Genomic DNA, 26,190 nt, shown 5'->3' with positions numbered 1-26,190 from the left:
AAGCCCCACATAAATGGTTGGAAGAATTATCTCAAGCTATAAAAATATAAATAAAAAATAAATAAAATTTTTGAAAAAAATTAAAATTAAAATAAAAAAAATAAAATAAAATAATGCCCAGAGACTATTTTCTTTGACATTTTTGCTCTTCTGGAATAAGTTCCTCACAATTTATTTTTGTTTTGTATTTTCTCTGTTTTACTTTATTTTTATTATTTTTCTTGATGTTTTTTCGACTGTGCAATGAATATTCTAATGTGTGCCTTTAGTGTTTGTATTTGAAATTCTGAATAAAAGTTTTTTTGTTTTGTGTTTTTTTTTTTTAAAGGTCCATCAGGCCATTCATGATCTATTCTATACCACAGGTCAAAACCAGGGTCGCGGCTAGATAGAGCCTATCCCGGCTGACTCTGGGTGAGAGGTGGTGTACACCCAGCCATCACATGGCTCGTATACACAGACAACTATTCACCCTTGCATTCACAGTCACAACAATGGCTACCAACCTTTTGAAACTGGCAGCTGCTTGTTCTGTACTGCATGTGAAAGGCTAACAGTTGGATGTACATACTTCTGCAATAAAATATTTGATCGAATAATCTATTGTGCTATTAGTAATAATTAAGATATCGATCTATACATGAAGACACTGATCATGTTAATGATTTCTCACAATAATCAATGATTTTACTAAGTAGGAAACAGATAAATATCAATCTGCAAGATGTTATTATTTCTTTATAAATATATGTAAGTGTTTACATTTTCAATTTCAAATGATCACTTCTACAACATTCCTAGGAAATCACAATGTCCCAATGACCTTTACTTATGTGGTCCTTGAGGGCTGGCTGGCAGCATGTTGGTAAACGTGTATGTAATAATGTAATATATGCACGGAATACTTGTTCGTTGAGAACCAGGCAAAGTTGAAACGTTTTTGCATTCAAGCAACATCTGATCATCATATCATATCATCATTCATTTTCTGTAGGCTACTGCTCTTCAGTTCTGGATGACGCTTTTGCGCAGAGTTCTTAATCATTTCAATTTTAACGGCGGTTCTAAATGTATATAGTATATTCATGAGTAGTGAGTTTAAGTAGATTTTAATTTTTTTTTTTAAACTAATACAGTATTGCAGCATATTCCTGCACTGTCGTGGTCCTTGTTATTTGAGTAAAAATTGCAACGAAAAATAAATAAAAATAATTATGCTTTAGTTTGAGGCCAATCTAGTGCAGTACATTTGTGCTGCTCTTTAATGAGAAAATATATTTTTAAATACCAAAATAAATACATTTAAATAAGATTTGGTAAAGGCAAAGGGCTACTCTGCACCAGGATTTGATGTCACGATATGACTCAGTGTTTTGTGACGTTTCTGAATTCTCAACCAATGACAGCGCTCGTATGCAAATAACGGAATCTTCTCGGAAGCGGAATCGAGCTGTCAGTGTGGTGGCTACAGTACAGTACCTGCTGGCTGGTGTGCTTCGCCTAGTCTCCACTTCCAAGGCGACAACAGCAGACAGCTATGACTTAACACAAACCCAACAAACAAATGAACTCTCACGGGTATAAATAATATCTGGACGTTTGGAGGCACGCAGCGGCTATTTCTTTCCCTCGACTGTGGTAAGTGAACGCTATGCTAAATATGCTGCTGCGACTGCTGGTCTAGTCCTCCTTTGCTTTACGCACGCAATATATATAGTATAGTATAATATATAGTATTTAACGTACAAACCTGAAGATAGTGTAAACGTGGCTACCCTAAACTAAATTAAAATATAGGCATTTACTCTATGTCAAACAAAAACTGGATCGATCCTTGTGGCCCGAACCTCGATTGCTCCTCATTTTGTAGCAAAGTGGAGCCAACGAAATGCAAATGATGGATTGTTGTTATTTTGTACGACCAACAGACATAAGCTTAGATTTTTTATTTTCTACAAGTGTGCCCCTTTTCGTGTTTTCCAACATGCAGTAAAGTCAGAACTGTCCTTGTGGCATTTGAGCGCCTGTGTGCCAGCAAATCGTGACAAAGAACGCTACCAGAGGCAACATAGCAGACACCCTTGCCAAACCACAACCTTCATTAATGACCAACTGTCGTCCAAAAATAAATAAACTTTCTTCTGGTAGTTCAAAAGACAACGCTTTCAGTGTCTGTGTTTACGTGTTTCGATGTTAGTATGCGGAAATTATACGAGTTTATTAAAAACGTGGCTGGGGATTCAGACGCTAACTTGTGTTTACATGTTCTTCGTCTGAGAAAACAAATGTGTAGCTGTCATAAGTTTTTGCGCGTCAAAATTTGTTTTAGATGTCACTCCAGGTGAAAAAAATTGTGATTGTCTATTTGTGTTGTGTCTTTTATTTTGCTTAAGGTCTGACCACATCACTGTGACTTCATCCATCACCTTTTCCCAGTTTGGAAATAATTGTTTGTTGCAGCCACCACAAAAACAAGTAAGTTATATATATGTATATATATATAATGTATGTACACAAAGGGCAGATCAAAAGTGTATGTAGTATTATGTGACTTTCCATTGCACAACACTTTTGTTGCAGTGAAATGTGCCTAAGAACCATTCCGCAGAGTGTGCACAACAAAGTTAACTATTGTGTAAAAAAAAAAATATATATATACAGTATATAAGATTGGGTCTACTCTGTAATTAACGTCATTGCTAAAAGCCTGCGTCGCCCCAGCCATTTACTGTTAATGGTGTGAAAAGAGACATGAAAACAAGTAATGGCACATCCTTTTGCACAATGCTGTGTGAAATTATGCACTGTACTTCCCTCAATTATGATTATTACAAATTGTGTGGCTCTTCTGTGCTCTGTGTAGTAAAAGTCCAAGTGAAAGTTCAGCCAGTCCAAAAAACATGAAAAACAATGACCAACAGAGTCGGTACTCACTAAAAAGCACCCTGAGATCTTAGATAGGAAGGGAAGACATGAGGGAGGGGGAGGGGAAAAAAGACAAGGCATAAATTAATGAATGACTTTATTTCTAACAGATATCTAAAAATAAATAAAATAAAATTAAGTTCAATAAAAACATCAACAACGTAAAGCATTTACACACGTTTGGAAAAACAGTAGGAAGAAGTATAAACTTTTTTTTAACTCCTACTCTTTTATACCTTGTAGCTTATCCAAGTATAACCCTAGTTGTTACAAGTTTACGTGAGAAAGACATAAACATAAAATACAAATTATATCCTTATAAATAAATAACACAAACAGTTCCACAAAGTCACACCACACCTTGGTATGCACATACTTCTCATTGTTGTTCGAACCTTTTGCTTCTTAAAATTAAAATCCCCCTTAGATTATACCCACCCTCTCTGTCTTTGAACATTCCCATGATATTTTTTGGCAACTGGTCATTTCTTGCTTTATACATTATTTGCGCCGTTTTGAATTTGACCAGGTCCAAAAATGTCAAGGTCTGCAGTTTTATAAAAAGTGCATTTGTATGGTCATCATATCCAATATTATTTATAATCCTTATTGCCCTTTCTTGGATTTTACATAATGGTTGTAAATTACTTTTGTAAGTATTTCCCCACACCTCCACACAATATGTTATATATGGTAAAAATAGCGCACAATAAAGAGTATGTCATGATTTATAATCCAGAATGTGTTTTACTTTCCCCAATAATGCAGTACACTTTGACAGTTTTGTGCCAATATGTGTTTCACATGGGATTCCCAGCAGATTTTTTTGGTCCAAGATTACTCCAAGAAATGTATTTCATATATTCTTTCTATTTGTGTATTATCTATTACCAGATGTACATGGTAATCAGTTCTGTGTCTACCAAATATCATAATTTTAGTTTTACTTAAATTTAAAGGCTCGAACCATGATCCCAAAGGGGAGTATAATATAAGCCTGGAAAAAATCTTTGTATATTTATATTTTTAGAATTAATATATTTTTAGACTTGTTAATATGTCAGAAAATATCCTGGTTCTACTAAATTGCTTAGCTTGATTATTATTATTTTTTTTTAATATGACTTTAACAATGTCTAACTATAAAGTTTATTTGTTATTATTCTAGCGCAATCATGAGCACGCATGATTCAGATGTGCACACCATCGCTCCGGAGCTACCAGCGATGTTTGATGGCATGAAGTTGGCTGCGGTGGCGACGATCCTCTACGTCATTGTACGCTGTCTAAACCTCAAGAGCGCCACCGCGCCCCCTGACCTCACCTATCAAGACACACCCCTCAACCACTTCCTGCTCAAGTCCTGTTCTCAGCTGACCAAAGAGTGAGTTTTCTATCATTGATGGTGTTGCTATGGAAATGGAGATGCTGGTCTGTAGTGTAATGTATCAGTTTGTCTGGTGATGATCCCATCTGTCGTCAGTGGTCCTTTGTGCGCCGCACGTCTCTATCAGGCTTTGTCGGTACAAATTCACAGAAAAGGAAAATTAATTTTAAATAGGATCATTACAAAGAGTAAGAGTTTTTGTTTACGAAACTCTTGTCTAGGGCCTGACCGATATGCATTTTTTTAGGCTGATGCAGATACCAACTTTTGGCAGAAAAAAATGCTGATTACCAATTAATCTGCCGATTGTTTTGAAAAATATATATATTGAGTACAGAAGAAAGTTACAGTTGAATTTATTAACTCGATTTTCATACATTGGGAAGAATTTGTGCCTTTGCGAAGTGTTATCTTACCTGTGGGCATGTGTTCCCGCAGCATTTGTATGTGAATATTTGTTATTGAAAAACACTTCCAAAGTCGATGCTAACTTCCCGTTTTGAATGGGATCCTCTCTTCACTTTTAGCATTAGTGCTAGGCTAAAAATGGTTTAAAAACGAAGCAGGTTTTGTATTTAAATATAGAGTGGATGTAATTCTTATTGTTGTGTGTTTAGTTTTTCAGTTAACTTCAACTTGGGGTGTCATTATAGAACTTAAAGGAAGCTTAGGGACAACAGAATAACCAGAATAACATATGTTACACACTTGCTAGTTGCTAATGCTACGCAAGCAAAATGGTATGTTCAGGGTACTTTCACAGAGTCGGAAACTTCAGTTTTCTTTGATTATAACGTTTTAAGGGGGAAATAATCGGCCAGTTGACCCAAATGGCTATTTTGGCAAATGTTTGAAGGGCAATAATCGGCCAATTACTCTTGCTGGCTTCATGGCCTTTACTTGTGGAGAAGAAGAAAAAACTGCTTGAACTTTTCAGAGCCAACATCCTTCTCTATTCTTGTAGAGGAAACCATAGGTCCTTAGCAGGACTCTTGAAGTTAACTACGAGGGTCTGCTTATGTAACCAGTTCACACGGAGCACTTGGCCTTTTACTCTGCTGCCTGTTAGTAGATAGCTGCCATTCAACTTAACTTCATCTATGTTATGATTGTATTATAACAAGTAAAATGTGTTGCCCACAATGGCACCCTGTCATTTTGTGCAAGAGATCGATTACACATATGGAAACTTTGAAGGGCTGGGAGGTCATCAGGGCCAACAGCTGTTTTTGAACATGCAGACAATTTGAACTATTGAACGATCAACATATAATATCAAGTGTGCCTTAATGCTATGTGTCTGTGTAGCTGTTTGTGATATGAAGCTTTTTGTTATGAGTTACAAATACACTTTACAAAATTAGATGATCCGCCTCTTCTATTGGATTAAAGCTGCTGCCTTTCAGAAACGTGCTGTTAAGCTCCACTCATGCTTCCAACAAATGAAAGAGGTGATCACATTACCAAATTGAAGTTGCTGCCCGTGCTCTTATGTAACAGTGTATTTTCAAGGTGCAGTAAAATGAAGCCTGAAATGAGAAAACACAGGGGCTAGGTGAAAGGGCTTGTGTAACATGTGATGTCACTATGAACTGTATACACAGACACGTGTCCGCTCTTCGCTATGCGGAACATGTAATCACTGTGTCACAAGTGTTTAATGGCCTTCGTTGTAATCTAAGAAAACATGGTGAATGTGTCAGTTGGATTTTTTTCCACCTAAAAATCGAACCAGCCTAAAAGTTTAGCGTGGTAAAATCATATGATTTTTGGTGTTAATGACCCATGGGAATATTTTCGGAATGATATGCAGCATATTTCATAAATTAGACTTGAGTTCATCAAAGTTCATCACTGGAATGTAAACACGCCCAGTGAGTAACTTGCAACAATAATCTATAACATCAATGTTAAACATTGATGGCACTCTATAGCCATTGTGTGATTTTTTTTTCCCCTGGTCTTGTACGCAAATGATGAATGAGCTGTTCATAAACCACCAATGCAAATCAGTCATGTACTGTTATTCAAACTCAGCCTCATGCCCTTATCTAGAACCGTAAAAAACTCATTTCCGTCTTGAAAGGAAGTTGTTGACGAAATGTTTGCCACACAGGTACATTCCTCCATTACTGTGGGGCAAGAGCGGTCACCTCCAGACGGCCTTATATGGGAAACTCGGCCGGGTGAGCGCACCTCATCCTAGTGGGGTCAGGAAGTACTTGCCCATGCCGGATGGGGCCACTGCGACCTTTGACCTCTTTGAGCCAGTGGGGGATCATCGAACAGGAGGTGACGCAACTGATAAATATGAAAAGTATATTGCAAAGCTGCATGTGAAATATTTAATTACTACCCGTCATGGCTGTAGTAGTCCAGACGCGACACGTTTTTTTGTTGTGGTCTCAGACTTGACCCAGACTCGGTCGGCCATTCGACTCGCAAAATATTGTTATCGAGTCCAACAATGTTTTTAATTCCTGAAAATTAACATCCTCCTTCAGATGAAGCTTTTCAGATGATCAAACTAGACTGCCACCTGCAAGCAAGCCATCTGATTGGTTAATTTGACCACGAGCGCCAAAGCACGTAGTCTTTTTCTTTCAGTCACGTCAACCAACAGCAGGAATATAAAATTTGGTTTTACCAACCATTGATAACTGCCGTTAGTCATGCCTTCAAATTGAAATTGTTTTTTATTTATTTTTTATCTGCATACACGGTTAATTCATGAATGTTGCCCAAAAGGTAAACATTGGCAGACCATACCACAATAGATAGAGGAACTGAGTAAAAAATATGCTAACTTTACAGTACTGGATTCCCTTTTTTGCTTTATTTTAAGAGAAACAGTATAACCCTTTGAACCCTCACCTTGACTTGTTTTGATGTAGTATAAAGCATTAACATAATCCATAATCTCTTAATAATGAGCTATGTGTGCCTGTTTGAACAGATGACATCACCATGGTGATATGCCCTGGTATCGGTAACCACAGTGAGAAGCATTATATCCGAACCTTTGTGGATTACGCCCAGAAGGACGGCTACCGCTGTGCTGTGCTAAACCACCTCGGAGCGCTACCCAACATCGAGCTCACGTCGCCACGCATGTTTACTTATGGCAAGTCAGGAAATGCTTTTCAAGAACTAGAGAAATGCAATCTTGTGTTGATCTGTAAACATATTCTCGCAGGGTGCACTTGGGAGTTTGCCGCCATGGTTGGCTACATTAAGCGAACGTATCCTCAGACCCAGTTGATAGTGGTGGGCTTCAGTCTGGGGGGGAACATCGTCTGCAAGTTCCTGGGCGAGAACATGTCCAACCAGGAGCGAGTGCTTTGCTGTGTCAGCGTCTGTCAAGGTTACAGTGCTCTCAGGTGGGCGGACGTCTCATCGCTTAATCGGAATCATTTGTCTCATTTGTTTACTAACTGTAATTGCATTATATCTAGTTGGCCTTTATATGACCCCTTCAGTTTTTTGCCTTCTAACTTTGATATCTCATAGATATTGTAAAGCAGAGGGGTTGACATGCATAGCGCAATAACTGGCAATCTGACATGTTCATAAACACTTTTGCAAGTGATACCTAATGCTTTAATGTGCTTCAACTGCTGCAAACAGCTCTCGAGAAACAGGAAAGACTGCAAGTTCAGATAGAAGCAGCTGAAGTACTTTTTTTCAATGTGTAAACCTGCATTCATTTTTCTAGAAAGCTGAGCTAATTTCCTCTCCATGAATAATTTAGGTTTAATTTTTAGTTTTGGGTGTCAATCTTTGTTAATGCCTGGCACAGTCCTTCCTTTCTGACTCGTCTGACTCTTTGTCCAGTGGATTACATGACATGACATTGCGTTGTTAGGAATGCTGAGTGGCTGTGTGAGCACTAAGCTGACTTCCTGTCTGTTTGTCTTTCAGGGCCCAGGAAACATTCCTACAGTGGGATCAGTTCAGGCGCTTTTATAATTTTCTCATGGCTGACAACATGAAGAAAATAATCCTCTCGCACAGGTAGCACTTGTGGCAAAGGAATTTAATTGATCACTGATAGCAGTCAATCAATCTAGTTTATAATGTTTTGTTTCTATTTCTTATCCTTATCACTTGGACGTAAATTGGACTCAATTTAGAGTGGGAGCAAATAGACTCAGTTTTAGAGTAATATTTACACTTGGAAGAGGGTAAAATAAGAAATTGAAAAAATAAAAGTCACTCAAGAATTGATGAACGAACTCACAACCTTCAACTTGGGAGACTGTCGATCTACTCCCTGAGCCATGCAGCTCCTGCTGTGTGATAGTATATCGCTCGTGTCAGCTGGAATTGTTTTGACTCCAAGAGACCAAAAACAATGTGTTTGGTCTCCTCTTGGAGATAAGTAAACAGTAGGAGGGGCATAGCTCAGGTGGCAGTCTCCATAGCTGAAGGTCGTGAGTTCATTCCTCAACCCTTGAATGATTGTTTTTTTTTTCAATTCTTTATTTTACTCTCTTCCAATATTACTCTAAAACTGCGTCTATTTGGTCCCACTCAAAATAGAGTCAAACTTAATCTAGAGTCAAATTTACGCTACAGAATTTACTGTATAGGATTTCAAATGCACTACTTTAAAGTATTTTTCATCACATTGCCAAAGAACATTTGACTATGAATAGATCGCTGTTCAAATAGTTACAAAAAGTTTTGTATTGATGTGATCCCTCTCCTTTTCGTATGCTGCAGGCACAGTCTATTTGGGGGTAACTCTGTTAAAATGATAGCGGGAGATCTTGGTCGGCTATACACAGCAACGTCCCTCATGCAGATCGACGACAACATCATGAGGTACGTTAAAGTTGCCGGTTCTGATTTTCAAATCGCACACATTTCAGAAAGAAAAGTAGCATGGTGTTGTAATTCTTGCAAGAAAAATGGATGTATGTATATGGGTGGAGGGCTTATCAGTTCTTATTGATTCTTATTGGGGGAAGGAATGAAATAATACAAATGATACTGTAATGAGATGCTCTTGTAAAAATGATGGGATTGGAAATGTCTTCAAATGAATTAATTGCATTGTCCATGTCTTTCAACAGGAAATTCCACGGCCACAGCTCTCTCAAAGAGTATTACGAGAAAGAAAGTTGTGTACATTATATTCACAATGTAAGACAGCTCCACTTGGTTCACTTTGTTTCTGTGCTGTTGGTCTGATGAACTGTAATTATTTTGTAGGTAAACGTACCGCTGCTGCTTGTGAACGCTGCAGATGATCCTCTGGTTCATGACTCTCTGCTCAAAATCCCCCGTACATTAGCAGGTAAGCAACTATTTGTCATGGCAACCACATGGGTGACACAACATGTTTCAACAATGCTTCCACAAATTATTGAATTGGTTTCATCAGTGTTTATTTAGCACCAAACACCTCAATAGAACAATAGAGTAAAGACCAGGCTGGTACGGCGTGTGGACAAAAGTGTGTTTTGGTTTAGAGGCAGTTTACAAATGGTGACACAACAACAATAAATGAATGCTATCAAGCTAGACGACTTGACAAAGTAGTGGTAGATGTTGGACTTCATATGTCAGAGATTTATGAGACTGATAACAAATATCTGCCCTATTAGACAAATGTCAAAGTCATTGTGGCTGCTCAGCGCAAATTGGCTGGTTTGTAGAAGTGTCCAATCTGCACATTATTTTGTTCAAATTCCACACCCATTCACAAATTTGGTATGGTAATGTGCTGCTGTACGAGCAATAACATTTTGCCAACTCTTTTTGTCTGATCCAAAAAGAGCCTTACAGAAGCAACTTGACATGGAATGTAAACGGGCTTGTAGAAGTCTGAAGCATTTTGGGAACTGAAGCACTACAATTAAAAATGAAAATTACATTCATAAATGTAATAAAAAGTCTATAAGGGATAGACAAGTTAACAGCCGGGCTAAATATCGGTGCCGATATTCAGCATTTTGACAAATATCTGTATTGGCCTTTATCAAAACTCTGAAGGGAAAAAAAATCTGTTTAAAACGGTGTTAAACTCAGGGAACTATTTTTCAGATATCTTTATAAGAGATACTGCTGATCTTTTGAAATCTGCGCTTTTTGTTATAAAGTAAAACACAGATACGTGAAAGTTTAGCATTTCAGTTGTTTTGAAATTGAGAAAAAAAATTCCTGCAGAAAACTATTGGGAAGAAGTTATGGTACTTACTTGTTTAAGTTTTCTTTTTAAGACCTACTGATGACCCTGGGAGCTCCTTGACCTTTTTGTTAGAATTAAAAAAAAAAAGTCTACTGACACTTGGGCTCCCTCCCTCTTAACACTGCCCTATATACAAACTCTGAGGCATGCATGTGCTGTCAAGACTTTCAATAATGTGTCTTTTGAGACCAGCTGTTGCTTTTCAAATATAATGAATGACGCAGACATGCTAAGAAAAGGCATGACAGACATCCTCTCTACATGCTGCTACTCTTGTGCTCCAAACTTTAGCACAGACTACACCCACACAACCATTATAACCAGTTCCCTTTTCATGACTTTGTTACCAATCCGCCAGTCTGTGCCTGGTGAACCGGCATTTTCCGTTGTGGACAAGCACTCAAGGCAACTTCCATGCATGGCAGACACAGTTGAAAGCCCCGTGGGATCTTAATCACTACTGAACTGAATCAGTGTCTCCCACTAACCCAGATAAGAGGGACAAAATAAAGAGATCCAGGCCAATCCTTTATAGCCGACCACTCTGCCCCGCTCGGGCACAGCTCACGTTCACGTGGCCATCGGATAAAGATGAATGATTTATCGGTGTCCTAGTTTTGCATGTTATCTTTTTTATGAAGTCAGATCTAATGAAAATGTCCAGTTTAATCCACACTCACCTTGTATTGGATTTACACAACGCATTAGAATAAAATTGAGCTACCCAATTTTTCACTGACAGGTCACTATGTAATGGTCATTGCTGTCACAATTCCATTTTACACTACTAGATTATGATTCTCACGTTTATGTTTTTTGATTATATTTCAATGCAATGTACTTAAAATAAATTTAACTGCCTGAGCCTAATGATATTTATTAAAGAGAGTCATAAGCGGGAAGCAGTGCAGGTTTGAATTCAACATGGTGGAAGTTGGATGTGTGGAAAAATAACTGCTTAATTTATCTGACGATTAGCCTTCTAGAATTGACCAGAGTGGTTCTTAACCTGAGTTTTGACGAACGACTCATATGATTCATGATGATACGCCCCGCTGTGGCCATCATTGACTGTGAATGATCACACTACATTACTTGGCCTATTTGTGCTATGGGGAATTTGGTGTGCTCACTAGTCGACTTATGACTGTTGTGATGGTACATCGCGCAATTTCTTTATTGTTGTAATCACTTTTGATGTAATTGATCATAAACTACTGCTTAAACTTAAATTCCATAGTTTTGGTACGATGGCTCCGTCTTGGATGAAAGGTTATGTCAGAGAAGTGACTTCTTTAAGTTATATTTTTTATTTTTACAAATCACTTGCCATTAATATTAAATAAATCCAAGTTAGTGATGTATGCGGATGATTCAAAGTTAAAGCATTATATTGAACGCTAAGCTTGAGTTGGTGACGGAATGGGTAGACTGCAAAAAGGCAACAACTACATATTTTCCTTCATTTTCATCTCAGGAAACTTTTGTGTGCTTCTATTTCATTACATGTTCTAATATAACATGGACATGAAAGTTTTTCACTGCGTAAAACCTGTCAAATATTTTGGCGATAGAAAGCACACTCCATTAGTGACACATAGGATAATAAGCGATGTAGAAAATGGAAGAATGGACTAGTGGGCAGCCGTCTCACTTGGCTCACTGTGATTTGACAAATTCCACTTTTAGCTTTGTATGCTGTACTCCAGGGGTGGCCAAATCCGGTCCTTGAGAGCCCCTATCCAGTCTGTTTTCCATGTCTCCCTCCTTCAGCGCAGCTGAATCTAATGATCAGCTCATCAGTAAGCTTTGCAGAAGCCTGATAACGATCCTGATCAGGTGTGTTAGTAGAGAGAAACATGGAAAACAGGCTGGATAGTGGCTCTCGAGGACCGAACTTGGCCACCCCTGATGTAGTCAGACACTTTGGTGTCAACATGTGAATCTGTGTACTTTAGTTCAAAATGGAAGGCAAGGAAGGTTAAGTGTGAAAATAACTTGTGATATTGATTGTGTGATTATATAATGTATTAACAACTATATGGGGGTCCCTGCTTTATGGTCCCTTGATGTTACGTCAGCCTAGGTCAGTAATACAAAACAGCGTGTTATGACCAGGGTTATAATAGTTTTTGCATTTTGTCATTATGGTTAGTTTTTATTTCATTTTTTTTACAATTCTGTTGGTTTTAACTAGTTTGTTTGTAAGGCAGGTGTGTTGGTTTTTATTCATTTATTTTTTTTGAAAATGCTTTTTTTGGTAAAATTTTTATTAGGCTTAGTATTAGTTTGAGTTTTTTTTTAAATATATATACTTGTATTGAGTCGAGTCTAAGATAAAAAACAACAACAACTAAGTATTGTGTAATTAAATGAACTACAATTCCCAAATTACCCTTTGACCTTCCTTCTTTTGTATGGACATACGACAATACCAAAATGAATACATCTAAAATGAACTCCAAAAGCTCATGTATGATATTAATTGGCCAAGATGAAAACAAAGAACATTTTTGCTATAATCTTAGTTTTAGTTAGTTTTTTTCATGTACATATTGCTAGTTTTCTTTTTCTTTTTTAAAGCATTTTTATTTTTATTTCATGTTGTTACAGTAAAAAAAATAATAATTAAATTTTAGTTTTATAGTTTTTTGTTAATGTATGTATGTATGTAACAATTTGCCCCAAAATATCTTTACAGTAGCATTTTTATTTGACCATTTAGGACTGAAACATATTTTAATTAATAGATTAGCACCTTAGCTGTTCACAATGGATTCGGGTTCAAATGTGACGTCCACTGTCTGCTGATGTGACGTCATGTGCGTATTGTGCACGTGTCGTTTCATTTTTCGACCACAGGTGGCAGTAGCATTTCAAATTCGAAATTCAATTTTCTATGTTCAACAGCTTTAACTATAATAACCTCGGTTCCAACTAGGGTTATTATCGTTTTTGGAATTTTTCATTTTATTTAAGTTTTTATCTCGTTTTGAGTTTTGTTTTTTTAATTTAGTTAGTTTTAATAAATTTTCAGGGGGGTTCTGTTAGTTTTTATTAGTTTTAGTTATTTCATAAATGCTTAGTTTTAGTTTAGTTTTAGTTAGTTTCAGTATTAGTTGTAGTTTTTTTTTTTTTTTTAAAGTGTGTATTACTTGTGCGCAATACTTAAAAAACACCACGGGAGCAACGTCATCTGAAGGTGCTTTTCTATTGGCTGCTGCTAGATGACGTCACTTTTGTGTGACACACTTTCAAATGTCCTTATTTCGGTTAATATCAAAATAAATCATCCCCAAAGGCTCATGCATTAAATTGATTAGCAAATTTTAAAACAAAGGACGTTTTTGCTATAATTATAGTTAGTTTTAGTTAGTTTTGTAAACATAAAATGTAGTTTCAGTTAGTTTGAATTTTTTTTAAAGCATTTTTGTTTGTATTTTATTTCGTTAAGGAAATAGTTTTTTGAATGTGAGTTTTTCCGTTAGTTTTAGTTAACTAAAATAACCTTGGTTCCAACTGACATATACATTTGAAACAGTGTCACCTCATTTACTGTGATCTGGCTAATTTGACACCCAGGACAAATGTCATGGCGAAAGCACCAGCACTTGACTGACAAGTCCGAGACTCGTTTGTGCCTAGCTAAATTGTTGTTAATTGCTATGTCAATGAGTATGTTATGTTTTTTTCCTCTGCTTTATTATACTGTAATGGATGTCTGACAAAGCGATATCAAGCCACTGAGTCATGTTTTTATCTGTATAAACCACTATCAGTATCAACGCTCTGTTTTCGTGTCCAGAGTCCAGAGGTGTAACATCTCCCTGCTTTGTCACTCCTTAGAGAAGAAGCCCAACGTCATCTTTGCCTTGACGCTGCACGGCGGCCACCTCGGCTTCTTCAAGGGTGCCGTGCTCTTCCCCAAACCCCTCACCTGGATGGACAAAGTGATTGTGGGCTACGCCAATGCCATTTGCCAGTGGCAGAAGCAAAAACCGCCGTGCCAAAGTGACCACCCGACTAAGAGTTCCTGCACAAAAGAAAAAGCCTAAAAGTCAGTCTTTTTCTCACTCCCTGACCGTTAAACACACAAGACTCCACTGTCCCAGCACTGAGGAGACATGTGGGACTTAAGCGCCCCCTCCCTCTTGTCCTTCTGCCTTCTTCTTTGGTGCTGCGCGCGGCCCGCCACACCTCCCCCCCATGCCTTCAGCACAGTCGCAGGAACAACCACCTGCACACACACTAGTGCTCAACGGTGACGTTTGATAGTTGAAGGATTTGGCCAAATATGAGATGCAGACCACCAAAATGAGGCCATCAGAGTAGTTTAGTGCTGCGCTTGGTGCCCATCACTGCTTATCACCACCATGCTGTCTGCCTCGATGCAGCGTCCTTTTACTATCCATATCATTCATAAATATAGCGTGTGTGGAGAGGTGAAGAGTGGGGACCATGTGTAACGACATTAATTGCCGGGCCCGATCCCAGTTCTAAATTGTAGTTGGTAGAAATTTAGCAGTTCCAAAAAATTCAGTATCTTGGTAGAATTCTTGACGCCAGCTCAACCACGCGAGCACTTACTGTATGCATGACACTTGAAGAGGAAGAAAGCATAGTTGTTCGAGAGCAGGGATCAACCCCATGCACATTCCCACACTCACATTCTATTACTCGGATTCTGTGCACTTTATAGCTCCACCCATCCCGCCATGTTTTTTTCCCCTCTCTGCTAATGAGAGTGCAACATTGGGTGTATGATAATTCTGATGTTCCCCGTGTTGTCTCTTGTTGGCGTCACCGCGACCTACTACTCTTCCGTTGACCTTTGACCAGCTGCAGCATCAGCCCGAAAGTCAAGACACTAGCTAACCTACTGCCAGAGCTCAGAGGCCAGAGCCAAGCCTAAACCCGAGTTCATCATACAACTAGTAAGCACACTTACTAGCGTGGTTAACATGATCGCGGCTGTGAGGTATGACTAGTTGAAAGGCCAAGTTACTAAATGATAAACCAAATGTTTATTTTTGTGGACTGTTTGAAATAATACTGGTGATTGTAATCATCTTATGTCATTAGCCAGTGAACATTATATAGGGACGTTTTTTTTTCTTTTCAGTTTTTTTTTCTTTTCAGTTTTTTCTCTCTTGTAACTGTGAGTGTCATAAATTTTGGTGTTGAATGTTGGAGTGCAGCTACTTGAACAAAAAAAAAGTACATTGCTCGAATGCAAAACATTAATTATCAGAGATCTATTAGTAAAAGTTAAAGAATGTTGCTTTACGGCAACCTAATTGTCAATTGTTAATATAAACATACAATATGACTTGACTTTAAAATGATGATGCAAATGAAGCGGTAACAATGGTGTATTGGACAAGTCTTTACCTATCTTTTGATTTATATATCACATAAGTCATTTTGTAATTAATTAATTTACAATGTTAGAAAAATAGTACACAAATGGAATTTACAACTTACACACTAGAGATCCGGACGTCACGTGACTATTTCTCTGAACACGCCCCCTTTGGCAAGAAAGTAGTGGTGCCGTATTAATGGACTACATCGACGAGGGGGGATAAAACTAGCGTTTATCGTCAACTTTGCGCCTAAGAGCATTGACACTCACTTTGATGAAAATAACATGATATACATGCGCGAGGTGGGCAGGTTGGATGATATTACCATTGCCGATGAAGTGTCAGGAGTGATTTTTTTTTCCAATTCAGCAACACTGCTACGTGGAATTACCCCCACTCTTACACTGGTGAATGCTTACAAATCTGATCATACAAAGTTAGTTTACAAGTTTATACAATCCGGATTTGTTTTCCCTTTGTGTGGTCAAAATGCCATCGAAGTTAGCAGTTTGACGCAAGTCTTGGCTGTGTTATGTAGGTACGTTAGCAACTTAGCATCTGCTAATTTGGCCGACGCCACCATCATTTATGCTGTAAAAAGTCTTTACGGTGTTGCTCAATTATTCAATTCAACTGTATAATATCTATTAAACCGTATCAGCACAAACAAACGAAACGGATTATTTCCACCACATTTCGCGTGTGGTAACAGTTAGCATCTGCTGATTTAGCCACTATGTACAAAGTGCTCTATTGGCTGCGCATTGATTCCTCCTTTGGTAGCCTGGAGCATGCTCGATCCTTTTTATTTTTTTTGCCTCTCCTTCACAACAGCTCTCAATCATTGTTAAAGTGTGGTGTTTGCCGTTTACTCAAAGTGGCAGATGCGTTTTCGATGCTGCCAAAATGGCTGCGCTAACGGCCATTTTGGGACACGTGACGTCAACGTCCGGATCTCTATCGTTTGTCCCTGAAGGGAAGAATCCTCCAAATGCACGCCTGTTTATTAATATCTGGCGGGCTGATAGTGTCCAGTTTCTTCAACAAAAATGACTAGTTGCTCTTTACCTCAGATTCCGTTTGTCAGTCAGGCAAATATGATACCACTTTTGCTTCACTCCCAGATTCCCCTTTCTCTTCTTTCACATTATTTCTATTCAAATGTGACCATCGTTCAATATGGCACAAAGCGGGGGTATCTTATTTGCTGGATTTGGTGAAAGATTAAAAAAATAATCACCATTTAATATAACCATGGCCAATAACAGATTACTTATTGCCAGCATAGCCTTTATAAAAAAAAAAAATCACTGTTACCACCTACTGTCAGAGACACCAATAATCATGTGACCCAACATTACGCCATTGGTTGATTTGTTTCCAGTTCAGCCTTCATGAATATGATAATTATTTGTTGTTGTTTTTTTAGCTTAGTCCAGCTTTACAAGTGTTAATTTTGTGTGTGCGAATAATTACTGTTTTCCAAAAACCTGGACGTCTGTATGTTGGTGAGTGAGACATACGTACTTTGCCATATCATATCAACTCTGACAGCAACAAAAATGATCAACGTTAACGAAGAAGTTAAGAAAATTTGGGAACATTTATTTATTTTGAAAAATTTAAGATCCCAAGGATGGAGGGGGATAAAGAGACTAAAGGCAATAAGCAATCAGAAGAGGTTTATGAAGATCAGTGTAATGTAAATATGACACCATGGTGGGGGACCTGAAATGTTATATATGTACTTTGTTGTGAAAGCAAATGTATTTATGTGTGCCCAGTGCATCTAAAATCCATTTTTTTCTATCCTTAGCAGTTTTAGACTCATGCTTTTTGAGGGGAAAATGAATAATTCAATACTAGAATCCAGAAACACTCATTAGGTTGGAGTCAACGTTTTTCGGCCAGAGGTTGAGCGCCAACAGTCACAATGTTAAGCCACAGTAAACATGCAGCTTTCATTTTGTGTTTTGTTGTCTATGCTGAAATGCCATAAAGGGATAAGAAAGGAAGTGCACATATTATCTTTTCATTTTGGACACTGGGTATTTTTTATTTCCTTGTTTTCTTTTTCAAGAGTCATTATAGAATTATGGTTATATTTCAAAAATAAATTTTGTCCGAAGAAAACACATTTCCTGTATTTTTATTTAAAAAAAAATCTCTTTCAGAAATTCTGCATCTAATATTACCATTAACATGTTAGCAATTTCCTGACCAAATATATTACAGCCATAAAAACGGAATTATTATTATTATGTTAATGAATACAGTTTTACTATTTCATTATCTGAAGATTAGGGCCACAGGGACAATACATGTGTTTAATATCATGCAGGTTTACTTATAATCACTTTATATTCCCTATATTCTCATGTCATTCTTCATGCATTATAAACACTTCCTTTTCTCCTAGCATTCATCGAGCAGGCAAAAAAATCTCCCAAGTTGTAAAAAGCTAATACCTTAACGCAGCACCTCCGTTTGAACAGTAAGCTGCCACATCCCAATCAACTTTCTGCTTTATCTAAACATCCATTTCAATGTGCACCATCTTCTGCTAAATCTAAATACTTTACTGCTCAGCGCTGACTTACGAATTAAAAAAAGAATACGTTTGTGCTATAGCTTCAAATCAGAGCCTATGTGATCTTCATCTGGGATGAAGGACGTCCTGGTTCAGAGAGCCGTGTCCTCAGAGCCAAAGAGCCTGGTGGCGATGGCCTGGTAGTCCGCCACGCGAGCTTTCCCATCAAAATCGGCAGGCAGGATGTCGGCGTCAAATTCTTTCAAGTAGTTGTCCAGCTCGTCCCCGTGAACAAACACCTGAGGTGAAAGGTATTAGTGGCAATCAGATGAGAAGTGATGCGGAAAGACCCCGCCCCTTTCTTCATACCCTCTCCAACAGCTTGCTCTTCATGATAGGCTTGACCACATTGTACGTCGTGGTGAAGTACCACGGCTGGTGGGTGACGTGGACCGCCTTGAAACGGGCCGGGAACGAATCCTGCGCAGCCAACAAAACTACAATAGGAAAATGCTCCAAATGTGTAGAGTTATTTATGTCATGTGACCAACCTGCAGCATGTCCACCATCTTCTTGAGCTCAGCCGGCTTAATCCCTGAGGCGTGCTGCATGGTGAAGCCCTTGAAATTCTCGATCAGGACAAAGCCGTTGATCTGGGTCTCTTCATTCTCAAGCAACTTCTCCAGGATCACACAGTACGCTCGTAGAATCTAACACACACACAACTTTGTTTTACTATCTTTGTGGGGCCAGCTCATTGACATAATGTATTTCCTAGCCCCTTCCCCTATCCCCAACCATCAAAAATGATTGCCTACACCAATTCCTTACCCTAACCTCAACCATAACTCAATTCAAACCTAAACTCTAAAACCAAGTCTTGACTCTCAAAAAGAGGTTTGTGGGGCCCAGCAAAATGTCCCCACAACTCTGTAAAATCCCGAAATTTTGGCCCCACTATGTAACAAAAACAAGACCACACGCACACACAGGTTTGTTTTACTATCTTTGTGAGGCCATCCCATTGACATAATGCATTTCCTAGCCCACTATGTAACAAAAACAAAACCACACACACACATTTGTTTTACTATCTTTGTGGGGCCATCCCATTGACATAATGCATTTCCTAGCCCCACTATGTAGAAAAAAACAAAACCACACAGACACACAGTGGAGCTGTAACATTAAGAAAATTACTAGACAAATACGGTCCCCTCCAAGAGTATGGGAACAGCAAGGTAATATTCCTTTGTTTTTGTTGTATCCTTAAAGGGGAAATCAATCCCCAAAAATTTCTTGACAACAATATGTTCTATGTCTAAAAACAGTATTCTGTTTAATATTGCTTTAGTGGAATATGAAATAAGCAGCAAAATCCAGCAGTACTTTATCAATATCAGAAGGCGGCCATTTTGCCACGCGGTCGAGTGAAAATGACATCATAGTTCTAAGGTCTCAGGTGACAACCAGTCACAGCTCAGCTTCAGAAAACTGATGAACTGGGATTGGCCTTCACCTGAGATGGATAAAACAGCTGGATTTTGCTCCTTAACTCATATTCAACTAATGTAAAATTAATCAGAATGTCATGTTTAGACTAGTGAGGTCACACATATTATATTATCAAGAAATGTTTGAGGTTGACTTCCCTTTAAGGCATCCGAGTTTCACATAAAATACATAATATTAGACAACAGTCCAGAATTTCAGATTTAAGTGTTAACAACAACTCAAGACAGAGCACTTTTTGAGCAAAAGTATTGATGGAAGCGGAAGGTCTTAGACTAGCCAACTCATTTTAGCCCAATAGAGCATGCATTTTACCTCCTGAAAACAAACAAGAACTGAAAGAGGCTGCAGTAAAGGCCTGTAAAACAACAGTCTGGTGATGTTAATGGCTCACAGGTTTGATGCAGTTATTTCAAGTGAGGGTTATGTCACCAAATATTCAATGTTATTCATTTTAAGTTAAATTATAACGTCTGTTCTAATATTTTTGCTCACTTGAAAAGTGGGTGGGTTCAAACAAAAGGTGCACTGTCCTGATCTAGATGCAAAAACTATGAAATAAAAGCTGAAATTCTGAACTTTTGTCTCATATTCGTCTCTTGATCTGGTAGCCAAATGTCTTCAGTATGCAAGAAAAACAAATAACTTGACCTTGCCGCTCCTTTTGGAGATGGCTGTACTTAATCCATTAGTTCATGACACTTGGTAAAAGGCATATCCAAAATGTTTTGCCGACCTCATCGAAGGTGATCTCCTCCAGGTCCCAGTTCTCAATGTTGAAGAGCAGGACTACATGACCGTACTTGTCCCTGCTGGGGAGAATCACGGGGTAGCCCGCCTCAATGGTGCTGCGGACCGCCTCGGGCGTCAGGTTCTCAAATAGCTCAGGGTACTCCTTCCTGAAACGCACGTAACCTGCAAAAAGCCACAACATGACATCATTGCGGGTCACTATGTGACGGATGGTTATTGGTGAAGGTTGTCACACACAATGACACCGCTGTTGCATAGCATGTACACTGTATGCCCTTTGAGTGTGCATGACTTGAGTGTGTTCCTTTTTCACTCACAACCCTCAGAAAAAGTTCAGATTTCATTCGCATCAACACGTTTCCATAAATGTGAGACAAATAGAACATAGCTACTTTTATGTTGATGTGGATATTTGCATGCTTTGGGTTATTGTCATGCTCAAAGTGGAAATTCCTCCTTTTTGAAAGACAAGATTTTCACAAAACTTTGCTCAACTTGTATTTCTTTTTCATAAAAGTCAGTTGTATTTATGTTGCAGCAATTCTCAACACGGAGCTATCTCATATGGAGCAGGTCCAGGACAAAGTTAACTCCTTCACTGCCATTGACTGCTATAGACGTTAAAAATTCATTTGAACTATTTCTATTAGTTTAACATTTTTTCCACTTTTGTTAACAAGAGTATGCAAACCTAGAATTTTTGTATTGTACATTTAGAACAGATATACATTTTTGGACTAATCGTGAGTTAACTAGTGAAGTCATGCGATTAATTACGATTAAAAATTGCAATTTTTCGACGCCCCTAATTTTGAATAATCTTTTTTTTAGCGCGTCGTAATTAATCACATGACTTCAATAGTTAACTCACGATTAATCACAAATTTTATATCTGTTCTAAATGTACAATGAAAAAAAATCCTAGGTTTTCATACTCTTGTTAACAAAAGTGGAAAAATGTTAAACTAATAGAAATAGTTCAAATGAATTTTTGACGTCTATAGCCGTCAATGGCAGTAAATGAGTTAATATACAGTAGTTAATGAAAACTCACAAAATAACTTAAAGTAAAACTGAAAGAAACATTTTCAATAATGCAATTAAATAAAAAAATATGAAAAATGATAACTAACTGAAACTACATTTTACGTTTATAAAGCCAACTAATACTTGTGAACATTTCCTTTGTTTTGCTCTTTATCAATTAATTACATACAGTACACGAGTGTTCAGGGTTTATTTTAAATGCATTTATTTTTTCATCGAGAAAAAGAATGTCAAACAGTTGTTTTGGAATTGCAGTCTATTTGACTTTGTTTCACAATTTTTTATTTTATTTTTCCCATCTTGACAAGTACTCCATATATTGAAAAACAAAACAAAACAATAATAACCCTAATAAAAACTAAACTTAAACAAAGCATTTTTGAAGAAATAAAAACTAATAACAACTAAACCTAGACCTGTTCTAAAACTATTTTAAACAAATTAAATAATTTTTTTAAATGATATAAAAACTACCTACATACAGTATAATGAAAAAATCCCAAACTTTTATAGCCCTGGTCTCGAATCACACTAATCATTGTGTGAAGAACATGAACAAGGCAAGGTTCACTGCAGGGCTCCATGTCTATCCCCCTGTGAACAGAGGGAGTTACTCACTACAGCTTTCGATACTGTGGATCACGATGTTCGAATCATGCCACTTCCCTAGAACGCTTCAGATCGTTTCTTTCTGTGAGCGTTTGCCCTTTTTCGTCAGCCAAAGCACGCCTCATATGTGGAGTGCCACAAGGCTATATACTAAGCCCGGCTTTGTTTTCCCTATCAATATTTAGAAAATTTCAAATTTCATTTCACTGTTTTGCTGATGATATACAGATATATATGCAATATGCCGCTAACATCCAAAGATGTCTGGGTTCAGTTTTTTCAGAATTGTCTGAAGGAAGTGAAAGATTGGATGACATTTATTTTCCTGAACTTAAACAAGAATAAAAGTAAAGTAATTGTGTTTGGTGAATTTGACTATGCCATCGATCTTGGCGTTACTCCCAGATGCAGAACCTTAGTGTCATGATTGACAGCTCTTTTAAATTTGACAAGCAAATCAGCGCAGTTGTAAAAGCAAGCTTCTTTCAACTGAGTCTATCACTAACGTGACATCCTACTTGATCCCTGATTATTGCAATTTCTTGTTTTATGGGATGGATGCTGGGTGTTTTTCCCCCCAATTAAGTTGTAGTTTACTTTAACTATTTCTATTAGTTTACCTTTTTTTTTCTTCACTTTTGTTAATAAGAGTATGTAAACCTAAAAAAAATATATATATCTTTTTTTTTTTTTAAAGAAAAGATTATTTTAAAAATTAGGGGCGTTAGGCGATTAAAATTTGTAATTGTAATTAATCGCATGACTTCAATAGTTAACTCACGATTAATCACAAATTTTATATCTGTTCTAAATTTACAATAATTTTCTTCTAGGTTTTCATACTCTTGTTAACAAAAGTGAGAAAAAAAGTTTAACTAATAGAAATAGTTCAAATGAATTTTTGATGTCTATAGCCGTCAATGGCAGTGAATGAGTTAAAGGGGGGAACTTGTGGTGTGTATGCTTATTATTATATCTGCTGTATAGCTCACATTAAATATTAAATAAGCAATCAATAAGTTACATAACATCAACGTGACCAGTCCAAGCGATGTAACTCATGGTGCTCTACTGTGAAGTTCCCACCGGTACACTGTGAGTTCACAAGTAAAATAAACTCGCTGTCCCAATTGGACACAAAGGAGGTCATTGTCAGTGGCTCATCAGAGCCTCCAATTAACAAACACATGGCTCCCTTTCTCTGTTGATGGACAGTATTCATGCTAAAGTGGAGCACAAAAGAGGCCTCCCTCTCAATTATTCAAGCTATCAGTAAATATCTACGGAATCTGAACCAATGCAAAAATAATGATACGTCACAAGCTGAAGACGGTTGGTTACCCTTCATGAGTTCATGCGTCCTTACGACATCAAACTTGCGGGCTCGGAGGAAGCGCAGGAGCAAAGCATCAGGCTTGTCCCCGAAACGCTCCAGCACCAGTTTGGCCAGGTTGTCCCCCTCGGCCGCCCTCTCCTTCATCACGGCCCGGAGATCCTTGAGGGACAGCACCCGCCTCTCCTCACTCTCATTCAGCTCATCTTTAGCCTGCAAAGTGGTAGCACAATAGTTAGATCCGCGGGGCCAATGTTAGACGACCCTATCCAAAGCCATGTCACCTTTTGTGCAGTGTGGCCGGGCATTTTGTGACACGGTCCAAACACGGGCCCGTGATCCTTCACTGTCAGATGTTCCAGCTTGGATCTCATGGCCTGCTCGTCCTCTGACACCACACGGAAAGAGCCAGTCTGCGGGACAGACCCAACAGCTATGTTGATAATGAATAGCTTCTAACGCTCCAGGAGACTCAAATTGACTTAGACTTGAACTACATGACCAGTGTGGCCACAGTTACCTTGAAAAAGTAACTTAGTTAATTTACTGATTACTTGCTTTTAAAAGTAAAAAAGTTAGATTACAGGTTACTTTTTTAGTTACGTTCTGCAGCTGCCGATAACACCACCCCAACGTAAAAATAGCAACGCGGTCGAAACGAGGTCGCAAATACTTTATTGGAAGTGCATTTTTATCAGTTTTCATGAAAAACAAAGACCGTCTTTCTTGACGCCCTGATACTTAAAAAAATACTTTTTAGGTAAAAAATAAATGAATAATAATAATAATAATAATAAACTAGAGCTGCGAACAACTATAAAGGGCCCTTGCAGCCCGGTCCACTTTGGGGTACTTGCACATTGGGGTACAGGCACATTCTTTAAAAGTTTACATTTGAAAATGAAAATGTTATGCTTGTTTCGTTTTGGGAAGATCCGGGTTTTTTTTATTTGTAGTGTGGCAACTTGCCAGTATGCTAAAATGCGTGCAGAGGTTACATCATGCTAAGCAGAGGTAGCTCCCAAGATTATTACATTCAATTAAAGGAATTTTATTTTGGCTAAAATCAGGAAAAATACAATTAAAACATTCAATATTTGACATATATAAGACATTGCTCATCATCTGTTACTATGAAACAAAAGACATGTAAAGTGCATTAGCATCCCACTTTGGCTAGCCAGTGACTGCATGGTCAAACATAAATTTCTCACGTTAGGTCGTTTAAATGAGACTGACTATAGTACTTGCTTGAAATAGTTAGGTAAAGGTTAAATAGTTAAAAAGGAAATAGTTTGATTCACTTGCTTATTTTTTTTATTTTAGATTCATGGAATTTAGTTTTGGATAAAATGAAGACAAAGAGAATTTGGAAATATCCAAAGTTTGGCATCTACGACATCTAACTAACTGTTACTGTGAAACCATCAACAACTTTAGCTCCCATTTTGGCTAGCAAATGACTGGTCAGACTCAAACATGAACTCAGTATCATGTCAGAGATGCGTTAATTGACAAGACGACAACAAAATAGACAATACAAGAGGTTTTGGGACCGTTTAGAAAAATAATGTGAACGTACAGCTAGCTAACTCAAGATGGATAATGGCTAATGTTGGAACTGAGAAAGATTCATAATGAACGTACAGCTAGCTAACTCAAGATGGCTAATGGCTAATGTTGGAACTGAGAAGGATTCATAACTTGACTTACTTGCTTCAACCAAATAATAACGACTCGACTTCCTTGAAATTTAGTAGAGACTTTATGTACTTTACTTTGCCAGTGCCTCAGTACCTTTGAACTGGCTTGAAATTTGGAGGTCAGGACTTGAAACTTACAAGTCCCACCCTTGTTTATTACCACGTCTTACTTCATTAATGCATAAATTCCAGCTTCACACATTTATCTTGAGTGACACGCATGAGCCAGCAGGGAGGACCACAAACGATGTTCGCCACTGAATGGCTGCTTAAGCTGCTTCACATGATTATAGAAAAAGGACCTATAAAGCCTAAAAAGAGCTTAACGACCCATCCCAGAGCCAGCATCTGCCGACACAATAACAGCAAGTTAAAAACATCTCACAGTACTTTATTTAACTCACCGCGGCCATGTTTACTTGAAGTATCTCACGGCAGTGTCACTGTTGAAAAAGATGACAACAAATGCACTTCATATATGAGAGTTGATTCTGCACCTCCACAACATACACTGTCAGAAAGGTAGTTTTCATCAGTACATCATGTTGTACTAGCCTACCGTATACTGATACTGATTCCAGATATGTTTTGTTGAAGTCTCACATTTTACTAAAATCGTCAATTAGATATAAAAAAATATATATAATTGGCTATTTATTTCCTCATCTCAGAGGTCTGCACTAGGATCTAATGGTTAACGGGAAACATCAGTCTTACCTTCAGCAGGTTGAGTGTAGTGAGTTTGAGCGGAGAGTGGAGGAGGAAGAGAAGATTTCAGGAGGTGGGAAGTGGACCACGAGGGGAGGAGGCATCACTCAGTTGGTACCAA

The 26,190-nt window shown here is 37.9% G+C and overlaps 2 protein-coding genes across 2 annotated transcripts; one reads left to right on the top strand and one right to left on the bottom strand.

The window, feature by feature from the left end:
- The first annotated feature begins 1,445 nt into the window (after positions 1 to 1,445).
- On the top strand, positions 1,446 to 18,011 carry LOC147177480 (monoacylglycerol lipase ABHD2-like). Its single transcript, XM_086071533.1, has 11 exons — positions 1,446 to 1,638; positions 2,394 to 2,475; positions 4,094 to 4,309; positions 6,429 to 6,604; positions 7,269 to 7,436; positions 7,509 to 7,692; positions 8,234 to 8,326; positions 9,038 to 9,139; positions 9,391 to 9,460; positions 9,530 to 9,614; positions 14,355 to 18,011. Exons 3-11 carry the CDS (start codon positions 4,101 to 4,103, stop codon positions 14,561 to 14,563), a joined length of 1,296 nt encoding a protein of 431 aa, XP_085927659.1. The 5' UTR covers positions 1,446 to 1,638; positions 2,394 to 2,475; positions 4,094 to 4,100; the 3' UTR covers positions 14,564 to 18,011.
- On the bottom strand, positions 17,459 to 26,190 carry LOC147177479 (retinaldehyde-binding protein 1-like). Its single transcript, XM_086071534.1, has 8 exons — positions 26,079 to 26,190; positions 25,766 to 25,804; positions 23,943 to 24,071; positions 23,667 to 23,871; positions 20,653 to 20,831; positions 18,956 to 19,114; positions 18,774 to 18,884; positions 17,459 to 18,703 (listed from the first exon to the last, which is right to left on the bottom strand). The coding sequence occupies exons 2-8, from the start codon at positions 25,772 to 25,774 to the stop codon at positions 18,557 to 18,559; spliced, it is 939 nt and encodes a 312-aa protein (XP_085927660.1). The 5' UTR covers positions 25,775 to 25,804; positions 26,079 to 26,190; the 3' UTR covers positions 17,459 to 18,556.

Source organism: Leptonotus elevatus, chromosome 3 (genome assembly GCF_054856555.1).
Source record: "Leptonotus elevatus isolate MCC_2025b chromosome 3, RoL_Lele_1.0, whole genome shotgun sequence".
NCBI classification, from domain to species: Eukaryota; Metazoa; Chordata; class Actinopteri; order Syngnathiformes; family Syngnathidae; genus Leptonotus; species Leptonotus elevatus.
The sequence above is the reverse complement of the archived record's forward strand: the minus strand, read 5'-3'. Positions and strand labels throughout refer to the sequence as shown.